Raw genomic sequence first — 24,632 nt, 5'->3', positions numbered from 1 at the left:
CCCTCCAGGTGCCTCTTGTCCTTTTCTTACTCTTGCTTCCAGGGCTCTCTCACAGGCCTGCCTGAACTCTTCTTGTCCAGTTGCCAGTTTCTCTTGCTGCAGAGCCATTTCTTCTTGGAGTTTTCTTTCTCTAACTTGTGCTTCATCTCTTTCCCACTGGGAGTGTGCAAGAATTTCACTGAATTGTTTCTGTAAATCAGCAAGACTTTTCCCTAAGACATCTGAAGGACTATGGATGCTAGTGAGGAGGAAAAATGGTATAAATGTGACATTTAATTTTTGATGCAAACATGCTATTAACATTAGCTCGAGCAAAAAGCTGTGTGGAGGGACTGGTGTCAATCTATAGCAATTTACTGACCATCTCCTAAGTGCAAATTATTGTTTTATCAAATGACTGCCGCCACTCTGAAACCATAGGCTCACATGAGGCTAACAATATTTGCTCCAAAAATAAATGTCCATTTCATATATTTGAAATAATTATGTTTTCTTTTGATGTTTCCTCTCTATTTAAAATGTATAATGTGGCTCTACTTCCTGACCATATATAATTAACTTTCAAGAAAAAAAAACTCTTAAATACCAAAAATTACCCTTAAATACCAAAAAAAAAGATCCAAAATGTAAAAACTATCAGTGGCAGACAATTAAAATTAAATAATCTTTTGTCTCAGTCATGAAAACATTATACGGAGAACCTTACAAAAGAAATTTGCCATTAACAGAACTTAGAAAGGTGAGTTTATCATTGAACCTCACACTCACAACTCCCAAGTTGTGAGGCCCACTCTAGTCTTGGAGGTCTTGCTTTTTCCTTACTTCATTTCCCCAGATCCTAATTTCAGTTTTCTTCTTAGCTCATCCACACGAGCTGCCACTTCTTCTGGACGAACCAAACCATCAACCACATGGTTAAGGTGATTCTGGAAATCTTTAAGTTGCTGTTTTAACAGATTATTGTCATCCTATGGAGGGGGATGAAATAGGGATTATCTATTACATGACAGCATATTTTCACTACTAACGAACTAACAAACATATCTAGACCACAGAACTAAATTCAGACAATGCCTCTTTCAAGTAAAAAGAAATTCCTAAAATTACCCTATGAGTAATCTACTTCAAACTCAGTGTAACAATGTTAACTGAAATGAAGAATTTAGAATGCAATTAATATGTTTTCAAGTGCCTGTTCCATCTGGAGTCCTCTTTATCTATAAAATTGCCCCAAGGCAGCCCTTTCTGTAGTACTATCTAATCCTGGCCACAGATCATCTGACTTGAGGCCAGTCAACACATCAACTAGCCAGAAAACAGGTTCTCATTCTCTCCATAATTTGAAACAAGACTCAGTACAGCAAGTCTATATAAATGTTGGACTTGAAAATATGTCAGCTCAGGGCTGGGGTCTATGCTGGGCCACAAACAATGCTCGGAGAGATTGAAAAAGAGAAATGAGAAAGCCCCTATATCAACATCAAAGGTGGAGCAGCTCTAGTTCCTAGCAAGCTATCTCCTTTCTTGAGCTACTGTGAGTAGGTTTTGGTTCATTGCAAGTACATGATTTCTGACAAAGAATTGTAGAGTGGGTTTAACTTGTACTCAGGAGGTCAGCTGACCGAGTAACCAAAGAATCTAGTTCTAACTTAGTCCCACAACACGTGTTAAGCATTCTAGAAAGCTGACTTCACTTTCTACTTTGGAGAAGGCCCCTGAAGAATATATATTAGTCCTTTTCTGTAAGAGATGTACACTTAAGTATTTGCAGGTGAAAGAAATATGTATAAAATTTTTCTTTAAAATATTCCAGCAACAAAAGAGGTGGACAAAATGAAACAATGAATGTTGACAACTGTTTAGGTTGGGCAATGGGTAAATAAAGGGTCATAAGTATTCTGTTTTTGTGTTATATGAAAATTTCTATACTAAAAATGGAAAATGATAACTCAAGGAAGACCCAACACACACACACACACCTCACATAGTAATGAAAAACATGTGTATCTTTTATATTTACTTCAGAAGTGGAACTGAGAGCAGTAAAAATTAAATTCTAGGTTATTAGATTTCTTTAAACTTCAAGGAACAAACATTTGAAGTGTTAGAAGAACTTTTACATGAGCTTAGTCTTATTTCTCTCAAATCCCCCTACATGGTTTTTTTTGGAACCCTTCCTCCAAGTCACATAAACTCTGCCCTTTTATTTCTGGTGATAACAGCTACCATCTCAGCTAGCCAAGAGGCCCCCAGCCTCACAGATTTGGAGACCTGAGTGATGATTCAGGTACTTGTTTGTTCAGACATCTGTCTTCTTTGAGAGTTTAATTATCAGAAAAATCCTATCCACCTGTTTTTCCTGCAGTTTGTTCAGCAGATTACTGTGAGAACAGCTATACATATGTTGACATACATTCCCACAAATAAAAAATGATTACATTTTTAATAGTATCCTTTCCGAGAAGAGGATTGTGAAAACTCTTAAGTTTTCACATAAGAATTTCACATATTAGATTTCTTACACATAAGAAATCCCACTGCAACCCACTCTAGTTAAATTCCTGGATAATTACAAAGATATTTCAGCGGAAGAGGAATGCACCAATCTGATCATTTTAGTTCGGTCTGGTGACAAATCTACTTTTAGAAGAAATGCAAGATACTGCTTTTGCCCATGAGTTTACACAGTATATTGTTTACTACTGACACTGCCTCTATCTCTTTGCACCATCATAAAAACAAAAGGAGATTCACAAATAACAATCTTAAAACAATGGTCACAAGAGAATAGGGGCTATGGTGCTGCTCCACCCAGAATTTCCTTTTGTCTAGTAATTCAAGTTGCTTACTACATGTTAGAGCAGGTTGCTAAGTGCCTGACTAAAGATATCATCATCTTTGGATGTTCTGTGTAAGAATGTATTCTAAAACAACAAATCTCTACCTGCAGGTGTTTAAGTTTTGCATGGAGCTCACTGTTCTCTTGCTCCTTTTCTTCTGAGAACTGGGCTTTTCCAAGGGCATTCTTGAGGGCTTGCCTTTCCTTCTCAAGTTCTGCTTGAAGGGCTGATTGTTCTAACTGTCACCATACGAAGCAATGACATGAAAGTATAAAACAGCAATAATTTATTATTTTAAAAGGCACAAATAAATTTACATATACACACAATCCCTGGCTAGCTATAGTTTTACAACTCAATTTTATGTTTGTACTCCCAAATTTAAAAACCAAAGATAATTTTTTCACACAATCCTTAAACTATTATTAACACTTAAGAAGGAGTAAGCATCGGAATCAGCTCAGCCCAAATACAACAAATCAGAATCTTCAGGTGTGGGCTGAAGCACCTACCTTTAAAAGTTGTGCAAGTGATCCAACAATTATTGTTCTTCTTTCCCTTAGACTAGTATTTCTCAAACTGTGGTCCTCAAAAAACCTGTATCAACACTAGGTATGCCTGTTAAAAATGCAGACACCTAACCTCTATCTCAGAAAAGAGATTCTGGATCAGAATCTCTAGGGTGGGTGGGGACAAGGAATCTGTACTTATCAAGCATCACAAGGGAGTTCATGTAACTAAAGTTTACCAATCAGAGATCTGCAGATCTTCAGATCAGAGACAGAAGACCTGTTATGCTTCATATTCTCAGTGTGGTTTGAAGACCAATCCTGGCGGTCTTGGTGCTGAGGAAGGGGGAATGTCCCTTTCAATACCAAGTGAATCAGTGAAAAGGCTAGGCTCTTAAAATAATTTTGTCAAGACTTCTGAGAAGAAAATAAAAGACAATCAAAGTACAAAGGACAATGTATTTCAAGCTAGTACAGTCTGGCTTGAAGAGGAGAATTTATTAAGGAAAATGCCATCTAGAAATTTTATTTATTATTATTTTAAAATATTTACTGTTATTTTAATTGTTTTCCTAAAACCTCCTAATTTCTGAGACTCTAATCTTGTCAATTATACTTCTACAAAACTCAGCACTCTTGAGAAATACAATCCTGATAACTGTCAAGTGATGGTCTGATATCTCATAAGTAAAGGAATATACATAATTACTATAATAAACCAGATATATTTCTAGTTCATTTTCTAATTATATGAATTATTTTTTACATGCATTCCTGAGATTCAAAATATCTTATTTATTTCATTTTTATCAAATAAGCACGTATTGACACTTCTCATATGCCAGGCACTAAAAAAACAGAAACAAACAGATACAATCTGGGCATTCACTGAGCTCTGAGTCTAGCTGGGGTAAAACAAACAGATCATCTAGGAGCATCTAAACAGATGATCATCATATGCATGATAAATACCTTTACTGTGCACAGGTTATAGGAAAACCAAACTGGAGTCCTGAACCCAGATTTTCAGCAGGCAGAAAGGAAAGGTTGAAGTGGCTTCCTGAAAGAAGATGCAGCTCATCTGGCTAATAAATTGTATTTTTAATCTGATAAAGAATATATTACAACTGGCCTCTGCCTGCCCCTCTGCCTTTACCTCTCGTTCTCTTTCCTCACTCCTCTCCCTGCTCCTGGCATCCTGGAGGCATACTTTCAGCACTTCAAATGTACTTACTATATGCTCTCTCTCCTCACCTCTCTGCCTAGAATACACATACCTTACCTTTACCCCTTTCACCCTGTCCCCTCTGCATGGCCAAATCCTACTCATCCATCAGTCATCAGCTGAAACATCATTTCTGTAGGGTGATCTTCCCTGACTACTTCCTCCTTGGCCAAAGAATCCTGTCTCTTTCTTTCTTCCACACCTGTTTCACCTGCTGGACTAAAGTTTACCAATCAGAGATCTGTCAGCTCCACAGGATGGTGACCATGTCTGTGCTTTCCCTAGAGAATCCACAGCACCTGGCCCTCAATGGCCAATCAATAAATATTTATTGGATATGTTTTCTGTAACTTGCAAGTACAATTTAAACTAGTGGATCTTTCAGCCAACCCTGAAAGGAGACAGCAAACTACAACTTACCATCAACCTAAAAGAGGTCTTGGCCGAGTGCAGTGGCCCATGCCTATAATCCCGGCACTTTGGGAGGCTGAGGTGGGCGGATCACCTGAGGTGGGGAGTTTGTAGACCAGCCTGACCAACATGGTGAAACCCCATCTCTACTAACATACAAAAAATTAGCCAGGCATGGTGGCACACACCTGTAGTCCCAGCTACGCAGGAGGCTGAGGCAGGAGAATCGCTTGAACCCAGGAGGCAGAGGTTGCGGAGAGCCGACATCACATCACTGCACTCCAGCCTAGCAACAGAGCGAGACTCCGTCTCAACAAAAAAAAAAAAAAAAAAAAAGTCTCTTAAACCTGTTCTAAGAAGGAAAAACAAACTAGCATTTATTGAGTATCGATGTCAGGTGCTTTCATGTCATTTCTCTCATTTATCTTCCCCATAAGCCATTTTACAGAGGAGGAAAAGGCTGGGAGGCTCAGAGCTATGAACTGATTTGCCCATGTTCACACAGGGGTAGTTATTAGCACTCGGAATGCCTGACTCCAAAATTCTGCCTTTCTCATCACTCCATATATATGGTATGAAAAAACGCTTAACTTCAAATTAAGACATAAATAAAAGAAGGATGGCACAGGGTACTTAGTTTCTAGTTGGCTTTATGCTCCTACTTACCTGGGTTAGTCTTGTTACTTTTTCCAACTCTTCCTTGAGCTGGTTGGCTTCAGTATCCCTTAGGTTTAGCCGAGCCTCTAGCTCAGCTTCATAGGCACTGAGATCTCCCTGGGTCTGCTGCAAAGATGCATTCACCTCATGCTGCTCCTGGAGGGCACTTTCCAGCTCTGCAAGCTCCTAGAAAGATACAGTGGGTTTAACTATGGAACCCTCACTGTGCTGCTTAAGCATCTGCAAGGCATTATAAGTAACTTGAGCACTGTAAACCAAATGCTGGCCAGCTACTGCTGCCTGCCACAAAGTTTTCAGTAGCAATATCATAAAGCCTCAGGCTGTGCATATCCTGGTTGGAAAACAAAGCCCTGGCTAAATGTAATCAGGAACGTCAGTAAGCTACCAACATACTGTTTTTCAAAGGGACCAGTTCTGTGATACTTACGAGTCTAAAAACATAAGGAGGGAGAAAGGAAGGGAAAAAAAGAGTAGGATAAGATTTAATGCTTATTTTTCATCTGATGTTGGACAAAATGTTTTTGTATTCATTATTCATTGTATCTTCACAATCACTGTATAAGGCAACTTGCAGTTTTACAGATGAGGAACTGTAGAATGAATATCTAAGTAAATTGCATAGGGCTATGTAGCTAGAAAAAGGATAGTCAGGATATAAATGTAGATCTCTGACTCCAAAGCCCATACTCTTTCTATTAAACCATAGCATGTTCATTTATCAGAAGAACAAAATGGGACTGGCACTCTCTAATATTAAGGACGATAAGAGTACCTTAAATGAGTGCTAACAAGAATATAAGTACATATTTATTAGCATACCATGGTTCTGATTCATTTTAGTCCATTTGTGTTTTGTGATTAAACATTACCTCTTTCATCTATTTACTCGGGATCAAACTATTATAGATGAAAGAGGAGGATAGTATGATGAGAACTTCTAAAAAGAGCTGTCCAAAAACCACTTGGCAACTCAATTATTTCGGCTGCTTGTTTAAAATGTAGATACTACATATAACCAACCAAAGATTATTATCCAGAATATGTAAAGAATTCCTACAAATCTTTAAGAAAAGGCAAAGACAATTCAACAAAAAATAGGTAAAGAATATGAATAGGGAATTCACTGAAGAGGAAACCTGAACAGCAAATGAAAGGTGATTAGCCTCTCCAAATGAAAGGTGATCAGCCTCTCCAGTAATCAGGGGAAAACGCAGTTAACTTAAGATACTATTTTACATAGAACACAGAGATACAAGTTAAACAAACCATGAGGAAACAATCAGTCAAACCCAGAATGTGGTTCAATCTAGGGAATACCAGCTTGGATTTTACACACGCACCTGCACACACACACACACACACACACATACATATTCTTGGGACAATAAAGAAAATCTGAATACGGTTCAGATATTAGAGGACATTAGGGCCAGGCACGGTGGCTCATGCCTGTAATCCCAGCACTTTGGGAGGCCAAAGCGGGTGGAGCTCGAAGTCAGGAGATTGAGACCATACTGGCCAACATGGTGAAACCCATCTCTACTAAAATACAAAAAAAAAAAAAAAATTAGCCGGGCTAATTTGGTGGCACGCACCTGTAGTCCCAGCTACTTAGGAGGCTGAGGCAGGGGAATTGCTTGAACCCAGGAGGTGAAGGTTGCAGTAAGCCAAGATCGCACCACTGCACTCCAGCCTGGTGACAGAGCACGACTCCGTCTCAAAAAAAAAAAAAAAAAAAAAAAAAAAAAGACATTAGAGGACATTAGGGAATTACCATCAATTTCCTTAGGTGTAATAATGATATTGTAGTGATGAGGGAAAATACTCTTAAAAAGATGTGTGTTGAAGGGATGATATTATGATATCTGCAACTTTCTAATGAGCAAAGAAAAAAGTATGTATCTGTGAGAAAGCGAAAATAAATCAAAATATTTATTGAATCCAAGAGGGTTCACAGATGTTCACCAAACTATTCTTTCAACTTTCTTATAACTGTAAACATCTTCACAATAGAAAAATGGAAAGAAGGCCTTTAAAGCTCAGCAGACTGGCAAACATGAAGTCTGATAAAATACTGAATTTCCTAAATTTGATAATTATTCTGTGTTAATGTTAGAAAATGTCCTTGTTTTTAGGAAATATATACTGAAATATTTAGAAGCAAAGGAGCATGATGTCTACAACTGATTTTCAAATGATTCAGGAAAAAAAATCTGTATAAAAATGTGTATAAAATTGAATCCCGTTCCAAGATGGCCAAAAAGGAACAGCTTGGTCTGCAGCTCCCAGCATGATCAACGCAGACAACAGGTGATTTCTGCATTTCCAAGTGAGGTAACTGGTTCATCTCACTGGGACTAGTTGGACAGTGGGTGCAGCCCACGGAGGGCAACCCGAAGCAGGGCAGGGCATCGCCTCACCCAGGAAGTGCAAGGGGTCGGGGGATTTCCCTTTCCTAGCCAAGGGAAGCTGTACCTTCACAGAAGATGGTACCTGGAAAAACAGGACACTCCCACCCAAATACTGTGCTTTTCTAAGGTCTTAGCAAACAACACACCAGGAGACCATATCCTACACCTGGCTTGGCGGGTCCCACGCCCACAGAGCCTTGCTCACTGCTAGTGCAGCACTCTGAGATCTACTGCAAGGCAGCAGCCTGGCAGGGGGAGGGGCGTCCACCATTGCTGAGGCTTGAGTAGGTAAACAAAGCAGCCAGGAAGCTCGAACTGGGTGGAATCCACCACAGCTCAGCAAGGCCTCTGCCTCCACATGTAGACTCCACCTCTGGGGGCAGAGCATAGCTGAACAAAAGGCAGCAGAAACTTCTGCAGACTCAAACGTCCCTATCAGACAGCTCTGAAGAGAGGAGTGGTTCTCCCAGCACAGTGTTTGAGCTCAGAGAACGGACAGACTGCCTCAAGTGGGTCCCTGACCCCCATGTAGTCTAACTGGGAGACACCTCCCAGTAGGGGCCAACTGACACCTCATACAGGTGGGTGCCCCTCTGGGAAGAAGCTTCCAGAGGAAGGATCAGGCAGCAATATTTGCTCTTCTGCAGCCTCTGCTGGTGATATCCAGGCAAACAGGGTCTGGAGTGGACCTCCAGCAAACTCCAACAGACCTGCAGCTGAGGGACCTGACTGTTAGAAGGAAAATTAACAAACAGAAAGGAACAGCATCAATATTAACAAAAAGGACATCCACACGAAAACCTCATCTGGAGGTCACCAACATCAAAGACGAAAGGTAGATAAAACCACAAAGATGGGGAGAAACCAGAGCAGAAAAGCTGAAAATTCTAAAAACCAGAGCACCTCTTCTCCTCCAAAAGATCGCAGCTCCTCACCAGCAACAGAACAAAGCCGGATGGAGAATGACTTCGATGAGCTGACAGAAATAGGCTTTAGAAGGTCGATAATAACAAACTTCTCCAAGCTAAAGGAGGATGTTTGAACCCATCGCAAGGAAGCTAAAAACCTTGAAAAAAGATTACATGAATAGCTAACTAGAATAAACCGTGTAGAGAAGACCTTAAATGATCTCATGGAGCTGAAAAACCATGGCATGAGAACTATGTGATGCATGCACAAGCTTCAATAGCCAATTTGATCAAGTGGAAGAAAGGGTATCAGTGATTGAAGATCGAATTAATGAAATAAAGCAAGAAGAGAAGTTTAGAGAAAAAAGAGTAAAAAGAAATGAACAAAGCCTCCAAGAAACATGGGACTATGTGAAAAGATCAAATCTACGTTTGAATGGTGTACCTGAAAGTGATGGGGAGAATGGAACCAAGTTGGAAAACACTCTGCAGGATATTATCCAGGAGAACTTCCCCAACCTAGCAAGGCAGGCCAACATTCAAATTCAGGAAACACAGAGAACACTACAAAGATACTCCTGGAGAAGAGCAACCCCAAGACATATAATTGTCAGATTCTCCAAGGTTGAAATGAAGGAAAAAATGTTAAGGGCAGTCAGAGAGAAAGGTTGGGTTACCCACAAAGGGAAGCCCATCAGACTAACAGCAGATCTCTTGGCAGAAACTCTACAAGCCAGAAGAGAGTGGGGGCCCATATTCAACATTCTTAAAAGAAAATAATTTTCAACCCAGAATTTCATATGCAGCCAAACTAAGCTTCATGACTGAAGGAGAAATAAAATCCTTTACAGACAAGCAAATGCTGAGAGATTTTGTCACCATCAGGCCTGCCTTACAAGAGCTCCTGAAGGAAGCACTAAACATGGAAAGGAACAACCAGTACCAGCCACTGCAAAAGCATACCAAACTGTAAAGGCCATCGATGCCAGGAAGAAACTGCATCAACCAACAGACAAAATAACCAGCTAGCATCGTAACGACAGGATCAAATCCACACATAACAATATTAACCTTAAATGTAAATGGGCTAAATGCTCCCAATTAAAAGGCACAGACTGGCAAATTGGATAAAGAGTCAAGACCCATCTGTGTGCTGTATTCAGGAGACCCATCTCATGTGCAGAGACACACACAGGCTCAAAATAAAGGGATGGAGGAAGATCTACCAAGCAAACGGAAGGCAAAAAAAAGCAGGGGCTGCAATTCTAGTATCAGATAAAACAGACTTTAAACCAACAAAGATCAAAAGAGACAAAGAAGGCCACTACATAATGGTAAAGGGATCAATTCAACAAGAAGAGCTAACTATCCTAAATATATATGCACACAATACAGGATAACTCAGATTCATAAAGCAAGTCCTTAGAGACCTACAAAGAGACTTAGACTCCCACACAATAATAATGGGAGATTTTAACACCCCACTGTCAATATTAGACAGATAAACAAGACAGAAAGTTAACAAGGATATCCAGGACTTGAACTCAGCTCTGCATCAAGTGGACCTAATAGACATCTACAGAACTCTCCACCCCAAATTAACAGAATATACATTCTTCTCAGCCTCACATCGTACTTATTCCAAAATTGACCACATAGTTGGAATTAAAGTACTCCTCAGCAAATGGAAAAGAATAGAGATCACAACAAACTGTCTCTCAGACCACAGTGCAATTAAATAATAACTCAGGATTAAGAAACTCACTCAAAACCACACAACTACATGGAAACTGAACAACCTGCTCCTGAATGACTACTGGGTACATAACGAAATGAAGGCAGAAATAAAGATGTTCTTTGAAACCAATGAAAACAGACACAACGTACCAGAATCTCTGGGATACATTTAAAGCAGTGTGTAAAGGGAAATGCATAGCACTAAATGCCCACAAGAGAAAGCAGGAAAGATCTAAAACTGACACTCTAACATCACAATGAAAAGAACTAGAGACGAAAGAGCAAACACATTCAAAAGCTAGCAGAAGGCAAGAAACAACTAAGATCAGAGCTGAACTGAAGGAGACAGAGACACAAAAAACCCTTCAAAAAAAAATCAATGAATCCAGGAGCCGGTTTTTTGAAAAGATCAACAAAATAGATAGACTACTAGCAAGACTAATAAAGAAGAAAAGAGGGAAGAATCAAATAGACACAATAAAAAATGATAAAGAGGATATCACCACCAATCCCACAGAGATACAAACTACCATCAGAGAATACTATAAACACCTCCATGCAAATAAAATAGAAAATCTAGAAGAAATGGATAAATTCCTGGACACATACGCTCTCCCATGACTAAACCAGGAAGAAGCTGAATCTCTGAATAGACCAATAACAGGCTCTGAAATTGAGGTGATAATTAACAGCCTACCAACCAAAAAATGTCCAGGACCAGACAGAGTCACAGCTGAATTCTACCAGAGGTACAAAGAGGACCTGGTACCATTCCTTCTGAAACTATTCCAATGAATATGGAATCCTCCCTAACTCATTTTATGAGTCCAGCATCATCCTGATACCAAAGCCTGGCAGAGACACAACAAAAAAAGAGAATTTTAGACCAATATCCCTGATGAACACTGATGTGAAAATCCTCAATAAAATACTGGCAACCTGAATCCAGCAGCACATTAAAAAGCTTATCCACCATGATCAAGCTGGCTTCATCCCTGGGATGCAAGGCTGGTTCAACATACAGAAATCAATAAACATAATTCATCACATAACCAGAACCAATGACAAAAACCACATGATTATCTCAATAGATGCAGAAAAGGCCTTCAACAAACTTCAACAGCCCTTCATGCTGAAAACTCTCAATAAACTAGGTATTGACGGAATGTATCTCAAAATAATAAAAGTTATTTATGACAAACCCACAGCCAATATCATACCGAATGGGCAAAAACTGGAAGCATTCCCTTTGAAAACTGGCACAAGACAGGGATGCCCTCTCTCACTACTCCTATTCAACATAGTGTTGGAAGTTCTGGCCACGGCAAGGGAAAGAAATTCTCTTTTTCTTCCTAATTAGGAAGAGAAGAAGTCAATTAGGAAGAGAATTAGGAAGAGAAGAAGTCAAATTGTCTCATTTGCAGATGACATGATTGTATATTTAGAAAACCCCATCGTCTCAGCCCAAAATCTTCTTAAGCTGATAAGCAACTTCAGCAAAGTCTCAAGATACAAAATCAATGTGCAAAAATCACAAGCATTCCTATATACCAACAACAGACAAACAGAGAGCCAAATCATGAATGAACTCCCATTCACAATTGCTACAAAGAGAATAAAATACATAGGAATCCAACTTACAAGGGATGTGAAGGACCTCTTCAACAACTACAAACCACTGTTTGACGAAATAAAAGAGGACACAAACAAATGGAAGAACATTCCATGCTCATGGATAGGAAGAATCAATATCGTGAAAATGGCCATACTGCCCAAGGTAATTTATAGATTCAATGCCATTCCCATCAAGCTACCAATGACTTTCTTCACAGAATTGGAAAAAAACTACTTTAAAGTTCATATGGAACCAAAAAAGAGACCACATTGCTAAGACAATCCTAAGCAAAAAGGACAAAGCTGGAGGTATCACGCTACCTGACTTCAAACTATACTACAAGGCTACAGTAACCAAAACAGCATGGTACTGGTACCAAAACAGATATATAGACCAATGGAACAGAACAGAAGCCTCAGAAATAAATAACACCACACATCTATAGCCATCTGATTTTTGACAAACCTGACAAAAACAAGAAATGGGGAAAGGGTTCCCTATTTAATAAATCGTGCTGGGAAAACTGTCTAGCCATATGTAGAAAGCTGAAACTGGATCTCTTCCTTACATTTTATACAAAAATTAATTCAAGATGGATTAAAGACTTAAATGTTAGACCTAAAACCATAAAAACCCTAGAAGAAAACCTAGACAATACCATTAAGGACACAGGCATGGGCAAGGACTTCATGACTAAAACACCAAAAGCAATGGCAACAAAAGCCAAAATTGACAAATGGGATCTAATTAAACTAAAGAGCTTCTGCACAGCAAAAGAAACTACCATCAGAGTGAATAGGCAAACTACAGAATGGGAGAAAATTTTTGCAATCTACCCATCCGACAAAGGGCTAATATCTAGAATCTACAAAGAACTTAAACAAATTTACAAGAAACAAACAAACTCATCAAAAAGTGGGCAAAGGATATGAAGAGACACTTCTCAAAAGAACACATTTATGCAGCCAACAGACACATGAAAAAATGCTCATCATCACTGATCATCAGAGAAATGCAAATCAAAACCACAATGAGATACCATTTCACACCAGTGAGAATGGTGATCATTAAAAAGTCAGGAAACAACATGCTGGGGAGGATGTGGAGAAACAGGAACACTTTTACACTGTTGGTGGGAGTGTAAACTAGTTCAACCATTGTGGAAGACAGTGTGGCGTTTCCTCAGGGATCTAGAACTAGAAATACCATTTGACCCAGCAATCCCATTACTGCGTATATACCCAAAGGATTATAAATCATGCTACTATAAAGACACATGCACACATATGTTTATTGCAGCACTATTCACAATAGCAAAAACTTGGAACCAACCTAAATGTCCATCAATGATAGACTGGATTAAGAAAAGGTGGCACATATACACCATGGAATACTATGCAGTCATGAAAAAGGATGAGTTCACGTCCTTTGCAGGGACATGGATGCAGCTAGAAACCATAATTCTTAGCAAACTATCACAAGGACAGAAAACCAAACACCACCTGTTCTCACTCATAGGTGGGAACTGAGCAATGAAAACACTTGGACACAGGGCAGGGAACATCAAATCCTGGGGCCTGTCATGGGGTGGGTGAGTGGGGGAGAGGGATAGCATTGGGAGAAATACCTAATGTAAATGACGAGTTAATTGGTGCAGGAAACCAATGTGAAACATGTGTATACCTATGTAACAAATCTGCACGTACCCTAGAACTTAAAGTATAATAATAACAAAAAAGTATATAAAATCATGTAAAAATTACATATGAGGAGATAAAGCAAATGTGTTAAAATAGTAGTTGGTGACTCTGAGTGAAAGGCAAATGTGAGTTATTTGTATTCCTCTTGCAACTTTCCTGCAAGTTTGAAGTTATTTCAAAATAAAAGCTTTAAAAAAAAGTTGGACAACACTACAGGGTTGGCAAGAATGTGGCAGAATGGTAGCCCTCACATTGCTGGTGGGAGTAGAAGCTGATAAACTCACTATGAAAAGTAATTTGACAATATCTACTGAACTTAATTAAGGATGGACATATTCTCTGACCCACAGTCCTGCTTCTGAGCATAGTCCCCCTGTGTTCAAGATGTGTGCAAGAATGTTATGCTCAGCATTGTTTGCAATAGCATAAGACTAGAAATCACCTAAATGTCCCCCAAAAAGAGTACGAATAAATAATAAATTTGTGGTATGTCCATAAAGCAGGATGGTACATATATCAGTAAAAATGAACAAAGTAGAACTGCACCTATCAGTGTGCATAATTCTGGAAAACATAGGCCAGGCACCATGCCTCACACCTGTAATCCCAGCACTTTGGGAGGCCAAGGTGGGCAGATCATCTGAGGTCGGGAGTTTGAGACCAGCCTGATCAACATGGAGAAACCCCGTCTCTACTAAAAATACAAAAGAAGCCGGGCATGGTGATGAATGCCTGTAATCTCAGCTACTCGAGAGGCTGAGGCAGGAGAATCACTTGAACCTAGGAGGCAGAGGTTGCAGTAAGCTGAGATCTCGCCATTGCACTCCAGCCTGGGCAACAAGAGTGAAACTTCGTCTCAAAAACAAAAACAAAAAAGACATAAACATGAAGAAAGAAAGTGGCCAAATATGTACATTATGATACATTTTGTATAAGTCTTAAAATCATGGAAAATACTATATATTGCTTACGGATGTTTACGTATATGATAAAAGAATAGAGGTGCAGGGAAATAATAACCATATTCAGAACTTTGTTACTTCTGGAAAGGAGTAGACAGAGGATTTCAAATATATCTATAATGTTTTATTTCTTAAGCTGAGTTGTGAGTACATGATGTTAAATATTATTTGTGATTTTTTAAATATGCCTGAGATATTTCATAATATTAAAATATATTAATTCAATTTCTGGAGCCAGCTCTACTGAGCAAGAAGTTTGGAAATCTCTGGTTCTCACATATGATAACATTTTCCAAACAACTAAAATAGCGCAAGGGAAATCTCCAAATGAATGGGCAACAAATCAGGTTCATAAGGGCATAAAACAATATGTCTGTCTTGTTAGCTATAAAATAATGTTAAAATTATCTAGTAACCACAAGAATAAGAAAAAATATTCTGTGCTCAATTTTGCAGCACAAATAAAATATGAATATTTAATACAGTATTTGTAATAGCTACCATTTCATATTCTTCAGAGTTATTTGGCAACAATACCTTTCAGGGATAGAAATGCAGCCTAAATAATCTTCCTTTTCTGAGCAAAGAAAAAATAATTCCAAATGTATCACAGCTAAACAAGAAAAAAAAAAAGCCCAACTTTTAAAAGAAAAAAATCACCATATAGCCACTAATACTTTTTCCCACTTAAAAATGTACTGTTAACTCCTCCAACTAACTTAATTTGGACATTATCTACTTATGAAGCTAAGGAAAATAGGCAGGAAAAAAATCATACCTTCCTCATATTTTCTGCATCCATGGCAACTATTTCCAGTTGGTCTCTCTCCTGCTCGACTTCTGTCAATCTCTGCAACAACGTCTCTTTCTCATCCTGCAGCTTTCTGCACTCATTCTGGGCCTGAGTTGCCTGGCCTTTAATGGTCCCCAGGTATTCTTGCAACCCACTGATGACACCTTCTAAATCCTTCTTCAGGGCTTCGTTTGCTGCTATCTGGCCTAAGCAAGATGCAAAAAGGGTAATAATATATCTTTTTAAAGTACTGTAGCATTGTCTCATCAGCATTTTGTTATTAGCCAAGAGTGAAATTCTAAGCTTTCAATTATTTCCTATCATTTTTCTTTTTCAAAACATAATGTTAAATTTTCTTCCTATTATAGATAGTACAGGACTATTAAGCAGGTATAAAATAAAAATAGTATATTTAGGGGCTATGCTTGTAAAATACCTGATTCATGCTGTAAAAAGTTTAATTTCGGCCAGGTGCGGTGGTTCAAGCCTGCAATCCCAGCACTCTGGGAAGCCAAGGCGGGAGGATCATGAGGTCAGGAGATTGAGACCATCCTGGCTAACACAGTGAAACCCCATCTCTATTAAAAATACAAAAAAATTTAGCCGGGCATGGTGGCACGTGCCTGTAGCCCCTGCTACTCACGAGGCTGAGACAGGAGAATCACTTGAACCCAGGAGGCAGAGGCTGCAGTGAGCTGAGATCAGGCCACTGCACTCCAGCCTGGGTGACAGAGTGAGGTTCCATCTCAAAAAAAAAAAAAAGTTTAATTTCCAAATAAAATAAAAAATATGTAGCAAAACTGTGAGTTCGTGCTGCTAAATACATATAACAAAATCACTCAGTATATAAGATGAATCCAAGACTGGCAACATAAACGTGTAACCTAAAGACTTAAAACACACACACACTCCCCATGTACAGTACTGGATACACACTATGTGCCAGGAACTTTATGAACACTCTCTCTCTTCTTTTTTTTTTTTCCTCAAAGTTTCACTCTGTCACCCAGGCTGGAGTGCAGTGGCACAATCACGGCTCACTGTAGCCTCAACCTCCCTGAGCTCAGGTGATCCTCCACCCTCAGCCTCCCAAGCAGATGGGGCCACAGGCACACGTACTACTACACCTGGCTTTTTTTTTTTTTTTTTTTTTTGTAGAGTTGGGGTTTCGCCATGTTGCCCATGCTGGTCTTGAACTCCTGGGCTCAAGTGATCTGCCCACCTCAGCCTCCCAAAGTGCTAGGATTACGGGCATGAGCCACCACTCCTGGCCTATGAATACTATCTAATTTAATTCTCCCAACAACTAATAATTGAGATAAAAACAACTTGTCCAAGGTGACACAGCTGATAGTAGCAAAACAAGGAGTAGGATCTTTTTACACTGAGCCCTATGTGTAAAAACCACTATGGCCTATTGTCTTCCTTTTCCACTATTATGGATATGTCACATTTTAAATCTGCATTGCAAAAGTAGATCCTAAAACTCTTTCTTCTTATAACCAGACACTGAATTCCCTGATGCCAATGGGTGCTTTGCTCCTGAATGGATTTTATGCCATAGACAATCACATGCCAGAGCTTATCAAGATCATGTATTGACTTCTGGCCTACTGACTGGAATGACCTGACTCACTAGGCATCAATGCCACAAAACAAAACAAAAACAAAACTCTTAAAATTGCATTAAATACTTTTGGGTATCCTGTAAATATTTCCCTATCAAATACTAGTACTAATAGGTGAACTGTATTTAGCTACTATCTGGATTAATGCTTGTCTTTATAATGTTCCTTTCACTAGTAATAAAACTGATTTACCCTAAATCACACTGAAATTCTTACCTTCAGTAAGTTGTTGTTCAAGGTCCTTAATCTCTTCCGTTTCCTTAGCAATTCTAGAAAGTATCTCATCCAAACGACTTTCAAGTTGTTTGTACTGCTTGTTCATAATGTCAAGCTGTTGTTCTTTACCCCTCTTTTGAGCCTTCATATGGGACTGAATTAAAAAAAAAAAAAAAAAAAAAAAAAAAACTCCAAGTTCCTTAAACTCCTTTAAAAAGAATAATCCTTAACAACATTTTTAAACAAAGAATAGAAAATAAATATAATAATTTGCATCTATTTTGTGTCAGGCCCTATATTGTTTTCACATGGGTAGTTTTCATTTAAACTTCAAGATAAGTTGATATGGAAATCATTTCTACTTTACAGGTAAGAAAACTGAGGAACAAAAAGGTTAAGTGGTTTTTCCAAGGGCACAGCTAGGTAGGTCAGTGTTATTTGCATTGCATTAAATTGTGTGTCTCTCTTTTTTTTCTTGCTTTTTTTTTTTTTTTTTTTTTTTGAGATGGAGTCTCACTCCGTCGCCCAGGCTGGAGCGCAGAGGCACAATCTCAGCTCACTGCAACCTCCGCCTCCCGGGTTCAAGCAATTCTCCTGCCTCGGCCTCCCAAGAAGCTGGGACTACAGGTGCAGGCCACCACACTCGGGTTTTTGTTTGTTTGTTTTTGTTTTTTGTTGCTTTTTTTTAGTAGAGACGGGGGTTTCACCATGTTGGTCAGGCTGATCTCGAACTCCTGACCTCAAGTGATCTGTCGGCCTTGGCCTCCCAAATCGCTGGGATAACAGGCATGAGCCACCGTGCCCAGCCTACAATGTGTCTTTTAAAAAAGGTTTCCAAAGTTAGTTAGTTATGGCATATATCTATAAAAAGACTTAAAAACTACATCCCAAAATGTTAACAAGAATTATACCTGGGTGGAAGGATTACATGGGGATTTTTTTCCTTTTGTAATGAGTATTTTTATATTTAAAAAACTTTTATAATAGATAAGTAATGCCTTTTTAATAAAAAAAAATAAATGTACTTTTTAAAAAAGGTTTCTTAGAAGAAAATAGAGGCATGAAATAAAATACTTGAAATTCAAATTTACTTTCAATCTCTTATACAAAGAAACATTTGGTTTTTCAATAAACTGAGAGTTGACAGGGACCTCAAAGACCACTTAGCCCGGTGAGTCTCAAAATGGAGGGTCCTAAGGAGGTATACCTGTCTACCACTAGACTTCCCCAAGGTGGAAAACAGAGCTTTCACATACCCACACACCCTCCCTCACCCTGAAGTCATGGCATTAGGGAACTGCTGTTAACTGAAAAGAGTGGATTGTATTTCTCAGGTGTGCTAGGGAAAGCAAATCAAGCGCCAAAGATCTAGTCTAACCCTTGCTTTTAAACATGAGAAAACTGAATTTCAGATCCATCACATGATTTGCACGTGAGGCAACTGTTCATATGAAGACAAAATAATTCCCCAGAGAACCTTTGCCCTCCCACTCACACCTTCATGACTCTTAAGTTGGTACCCACAGGATGAGAGGAATACAACAATAAATGAAGACGTTATCGAAAGAGGGAACTGTATCAGAAAAATGAACACCAGTGATCTCAAGTCTAAGACCCATGTGATGATAAAATAATATTTCTCAATTTTATGTATTTGCTTACCCCAAATACAAGAAAAAACATCTTTTCATTTCTGATGAACAAAAGAATGGCAGCTTAATTGGAAGGTCTTAAATTTACTACTGGTAAAGCTTTATGGTATTTTGCAAACTCTTTTCCCTACACTCCCAAAATACCCATTTGAAATCTTTCTGAAAAGTTAACTACATATAACAGCTTACATTCTAAGTAAATTTCAGATTTTTATGGCTCAAGAAATAATTTCTTAAAAGACTATACTCATATCAGTAAATCTTTAAAATTCACCATTAAAAATTCCAGCGAAACCTTTATACGCAGGATAAAAATCTGATTCAATATGCCAATGGTGTACATTAAATACAGGGGAACAAAAGTAGATTCTGCGGTTTACATCACCGAGGAGCTCACAAAAGAGTTATTGTAAAAACAGGAACTTACATCTCTGACTCCTCCTCCTTTTAAGTCCTTTGTACACAGACAGAAAAAATGATCATACCTTAAAATTTATCCTGTTAAAACTGAGCCGTTGAGAACAGAGAAACTGTGGGCGGAACACTTTCTAATGCTGTCTTCAAATTCATGTGCACTTCCCTCTCTGACAGCCACATTTTCGCAAGCGCCTCCGAGCCTCTGTAACTTCGCAGAGCCTCAAACCACATTCTTGGCCAAAAGTGAGCAGCGGCCCCGCCCATCCAATCACCAGCAGCCTCTGCGGGCAGGCCCCACCCTCCGCGAGTTAAATCATAACACAGGAAGCTCCCGGGGGCCAATCACGCCCAAACTTTGCAACAGATCACTACAGCTCGTTCCCTCTAGCGAACAGTTAACTTTTGCTTCCAATGGGGCATTTACCAATCAGAGAAACACAATACAAATCTTCATTATGTTTGCTCCAGTGATAATTTGTGCTTCTATGAATAATTTCATAACTACAATAGTCTGTGAATTTGAAACCTAGTTAAATGCTTATATTTGCTGAAAATCTGCCTAGGCTTAGTTCTGAGCTAATTTAAAAATAATCTCTTTAGACCTTTAATCGCTTTGTGAGGAGAGGGTCATTGTGGTAGCATAAGCAAGGGCTCCACCTCTTTCTAAAACAATGACTTGGGGGCAAATCACTTAATATTTCTATATCACATTTTCATCCTCTTCAAATTGAAAGAAAAATGGCTAGATGTGAATAAAGTTCCTCACCAGAACATGTAAAATACAGCACAATGTACGACACATTGTGGGCACTTAATATGTTTGTTTTCTATGATTTCTCATCAAAGTTAAGCTTTTACTTTTAAATTCTATTGGCTATTCAGAAAGATAGTTCATCTAATTACATAAAAATTAATTACATAAAAGTCTACCTATATCTATAGAAAAATATGCAGGCATCCCACTCTTGATTATTTCTCTTCTGCTTAAAGGCTCACATTTTGTAGCCTAAAATGGGATGCCAAACACTAGCCAATATGAAACTTTGTGAATCAGAAAAAGATGTTCCCTCTGGATAAACTTAAAAGAGATGTCCTCTGATGCTGGGACTACGGCTGCAAACTTAAGAACTATTAGCAGTTTTAATAAAATTAAAAAGGAAATTCAAATCTGGTTTGTATGTTTCATCCCCACTGCACAGGTTGATTTTAGCTAACTTTAAAACTTGGATACCATTCCCATGTCTCATTTACCTCCTTTCTATATATAATTCTCTACAGAAATCCAGTGCGAACTGAACTCTCGTCCGCCAGAACTATAACAGTCATTTGTTGAAAGCAAACACATAATCCAGCTACTAATTAGACTCATAGATCACAAAACTGGAAGGGGAAGCAAAGGAGTTTTGGGTAGGATTTATAAGCTGCTTCCTTCCTCCCTTCCATGATGCAAGCATTCATAAACACAGGGCTGGTTGGTCCCTGGGAATACAGATACGTAGGATACAGTTCATGTCTTCAGGGGCCTTACATGGGTGAGATTGAACAAATACATTCAATAAAGTAAGATATTATTGACCACATTATACATTACTTAAAATACCCCATTTTTCCTTAAAATTATTTAAAATAATCAAGACTACTTTTGGTTTCAATGTTAATACTTTGGTTTCAATTTTTAGGCTTTTGTTAGAAAAGACCTTATATCTGTCATAAGGTTATCCTTTATCGAAATTAGCTGGCCCACAAAAAATATATATGATATTGTACTAAAATGCTTAAAGGAATAGTTAAATAACTTGTCAAGTACTTAAAGCAATTACAATATCCTCACTATGTTAAATTCTATGATTTCTATTAATCCAGAGATCTTAGAGTTCTTTAAAAAAAAAAAAAACTCTATTATTCAAGGTATACCAGGAAAATACATAGAAGATATTTTTCCTTGTATTTTAGGAGTATTAGCTAAAATATAAGCAATTAGTACAACTTCTTAGAGTAGAGACAGAGACAAGGGCTTGGCCGTATCCAGCCACCTGACCATATCTAGTCATATCTCAGGAAGAAACATTCCAGAGAAATGTTTCCTTTTTTAAGGACAAAACAAAACAATACGAAAAAACAAATACCTTCAGTGGAATATTTGCATAAAGGATTAAATAGAAGAGGTAGAAAAAGGACTCGGAACCCCCTTCAGCTTTTTCTGCTCTTAAGAAAGATGAAGGGCTGGACGTGGTGGCTCACGCCTGTAATCCCAGCACTTTGGGAGGCCAAGGCAGGCGGATCAGAAGGTCAGGAGTTCAAGACCAGCCTGACCAACATGGAGAAACCCCCCCTCTCTACTAAAAATACAAAAATTAGCTGGGCGTGGTGGTGCACGCCTATAATCCCAGCTACTCAGGAGGCTGAGGCAGGAGAATCGCTTCAGCCAGGCGTGGTGGCTCACGCCTGTAATCCCAGCACTCTGGGAGGCTGAAGTGGGTGGATCACAAGGTCAGGAGATCGAGACCATCCTGGCCAACATGGTGAAACCTTGTCTCTACTAAAAATACAAAAATTAGCCAGGCATGGTGGTTGGTGCCTGTAGTCCCAGCTACTCGGGAGGCTAAGGCAGAAGAATCACTTGAACCTGGGAGGCGGAGGTTGCAGTGAGCCAAGATTGTGCCATTGCACTCCAGCCTGACGACAGAGCAAAAAAAAAAAAGAAGAAAAAAAAAAAAGAAAGAAAGATGAAAAAAAGGAAAGGAGGGAGAGAGCAAATCTCTCTTGCTCTGCAATGCAATGAAATTCAACCACTTAAAAATAAATAATTATGCCATGTGGCCATCATTTACTGAAAGCCACCTTCTCTTCAAGCCCTAGGTTGTTTTGTTTTAAACATACACATTCCATATATATGTGTGTGTGTATATATACACACACATATATTTATATATAACACACATACATATACACATACATACATTATATATACACACATATATGTACAGTTTTCCTTCGGTATCCATGGGGGATTGGTCCCAGGATTCCCTGCAGATACCAAGATCCACTGATGCTCAAGTTCCCTTCTATAAAATGGTATATTTGTATTTAACCTATGGACATCATCTTATATATTAAAATCATCTCTAGATTACTTATAATACCTAATACAGTATAAATGCTATGTGACTAGTTGTTATACTGTCTTGTTTACAGAATAATGACAAGGGGAAAAAAGTCTGCACATGTTCAGTACAGATAAAACCATCCTTTTTTTCCTAAGATACGTGATCTGCAGTTGGTTAAATCCACAGATGCAGAATCCATGGATATGGAGGGCTGACTGTATATGTGTATCACTTAAATTTGTACATCAAACTAAAACAGACTTTCAGAAAGGACTCTGGACTCTGATGCTAACAATGATGAGACATGTAATATGTAGGGAGAACAAAAAATTTCTTAATTTACTCACATGTTTTGGGTCTTTGGAATCCAGGCTATCTATGGCTATTTGCAGGTCCTTAATCTCCTTCTGCTTTTCGGCAATTTCCTGCTTTTGCTTTTCCATCTGCAGTTCTAGATCCAGAGTTTCCTGGCGTAATTTATTTACAAGTTGTAGTCTACCACTCAACTCCTTGTAAAGAAGGTCCTTCCCTGCTTCTGAAATCTAATCTCCCCAAACCCCAATATAAAATTAACAGAGAAGAGCAACATTGATTTATTAAGACAATGTCTTTAATAAGTATTCTATGTTCTATCAGTTTTTTAAAAATAAAAGTAAAATGTGTGAGTTATCTAAGCACTCCATGCATATTTTACACTTTTATGCTTATTATATGTAGAAAATCATACTTTATAAAAGTTTATGAAAACTATTAATAGTAAGCACACATAAGTAGTCATTCTATAATAGTATAGGCAACTTGTAAATTATTAATAATAAACATAGTATTAATAATAGCTGGCTTCATATAGCACTTACTATGGGCCATGCACTGTTCTAAACTCTTTATATCCTTTAATCTAATCCTCAAAACATAAAAGGTAAAAAGTATAATTATCCCAATTTTATAGATAAGGAAACTGAATCATGGAAAATTTAAATATCTCACCCAAGGTCATACTAGGAGTTTGTGGAAGCAAGACTTTGTGTGACTCTAGACAATTTCACTGACTACTACACTACAGTTTCCTAATTAGTTTTAATGTGAAGACAATCAACCAATAAATTGAGTACTGATATAGAAGTAATAATTAATACTCTATCTCTTATTTCTAACAGTTTTTAGCATAGATTTAAACAAATGTAAAAATTTCTCAAGAGTCTGTATAGAAGTGTAAAAAAGATGAAGATAAAAGACTGAAAAGAAATAAAATAATGATGATTACTACGTAATTCCCCATAACTGCAATACCTTTATAATCAGGAAAAAATTTTAGAATTCCATGTTCACTGGACAATTATCTCACACTAAATAATTTCAAAATACAGCAAACTCTCATTAAATTTACATTTTTATTTCACTTAATTAGAACCCAGCTGAAGCTTACCTTTGTTAGCATGTCAAGTAAGTGAACAGTATAAACAAAAACTTAGGCTATTAACTTTCTTATTAACTATTTATTAACTATTATTAACTATTAATATTAACTCACTTAAATAACTATTTTCTAAGCATATTTTGGAAGTATCCATTTCTTTTAAAATTATGTACATTATTTACATCTATCTATGTAAAGCTTTGGCCAGTGCTATTATAAAATATTCTTTTTAAATTATTAAAACCATCTTGATAGCTCCCTCTACCTCATTTCCTACTTTCAACCCATCATTAAGTCCTGTCAGTTCTACTGTCCAATGTTTCCTGGAATCAGTTGGCTTTGTCTCCACATCCACCAGCACCTTCCTGGTTGGTGCTAGTATCATCTCTTGCCTGTACTGAACAAC

General features: G+C 38.1%; 1 protein-coding gene across 8 annotated transcripts in view; it reads right to left on the bottom strand.

The window, feature by feature from the left end:
• Positions 1 to 24,632, bottom strand: part of CNTRL (centriolin) — a 96,655-nt gene that overhangs the window by 36,830 nt on the left and 35,193 nt on the right. For 5 of the 8 annotated variants that reach the window (XR_012094871.1, XM_007968214.3, XM_037984461.2 and 2 more), the window contains exons 12-18: positions 23,157 to 23,351; positions 17,634 to 17,787; positions 15,775 to 15,995; positions 5,652 to 5,828; positions 2,945 to 3,079; positions 823 to 968; positions 31 to 238 (exon numbers count right to left, since the gene is read on the bottom strand). Coding sequence is in view for 7 of the 8 variants with exons in the window: in XM_007968214.3 (XP_007966405.3) it covers positions 31 to 238; positions 823 to 968; positions 2,945 to 3,079; positions 5,652 to 5,828; positions 15,775 to 15,995; positions 17,634 to 17,787; positions 23,157 to 23,351 (1,236 nt within the window). In the remaining variant the exon portion in view is untranslated. Of the gene's footprint in view, positions 1 to 30; positions 239 to 822; positions 969 to 2,944; positions 3,080 to 5,651; positions 5,829 to 15,774; positions 15,996 to 17,633; positions 17,788 to 19,770; positions 21,778 to 23,156; positions 23,352 to 24,632 lie in introns of those variants that run through there. The other 3 variants (XM_007968215.3, XM_037984478.2, XM_037984469.2) reach the window with 3 other exon arrangements.

Source organism: Chlorocebus sabaeus, chromosome 12 (genome assembly GCF_047675955.1).
Source record: "Chlorocebus sabaeus isolate Y175 chromosome 12, mChlSab1.0.hap1, whole genome shotgun sequence".
NCBI lineage: Eukaryota > Metazoa > Chordata > Mammalia > Primates > Cercopithecidae > Chlorocebus > Chlorocebus sabaeus.
Note: the sequence above shows the minus strand (reverse complement) of the source record. Positions and strands in the feature narration are given on the sequence as shown.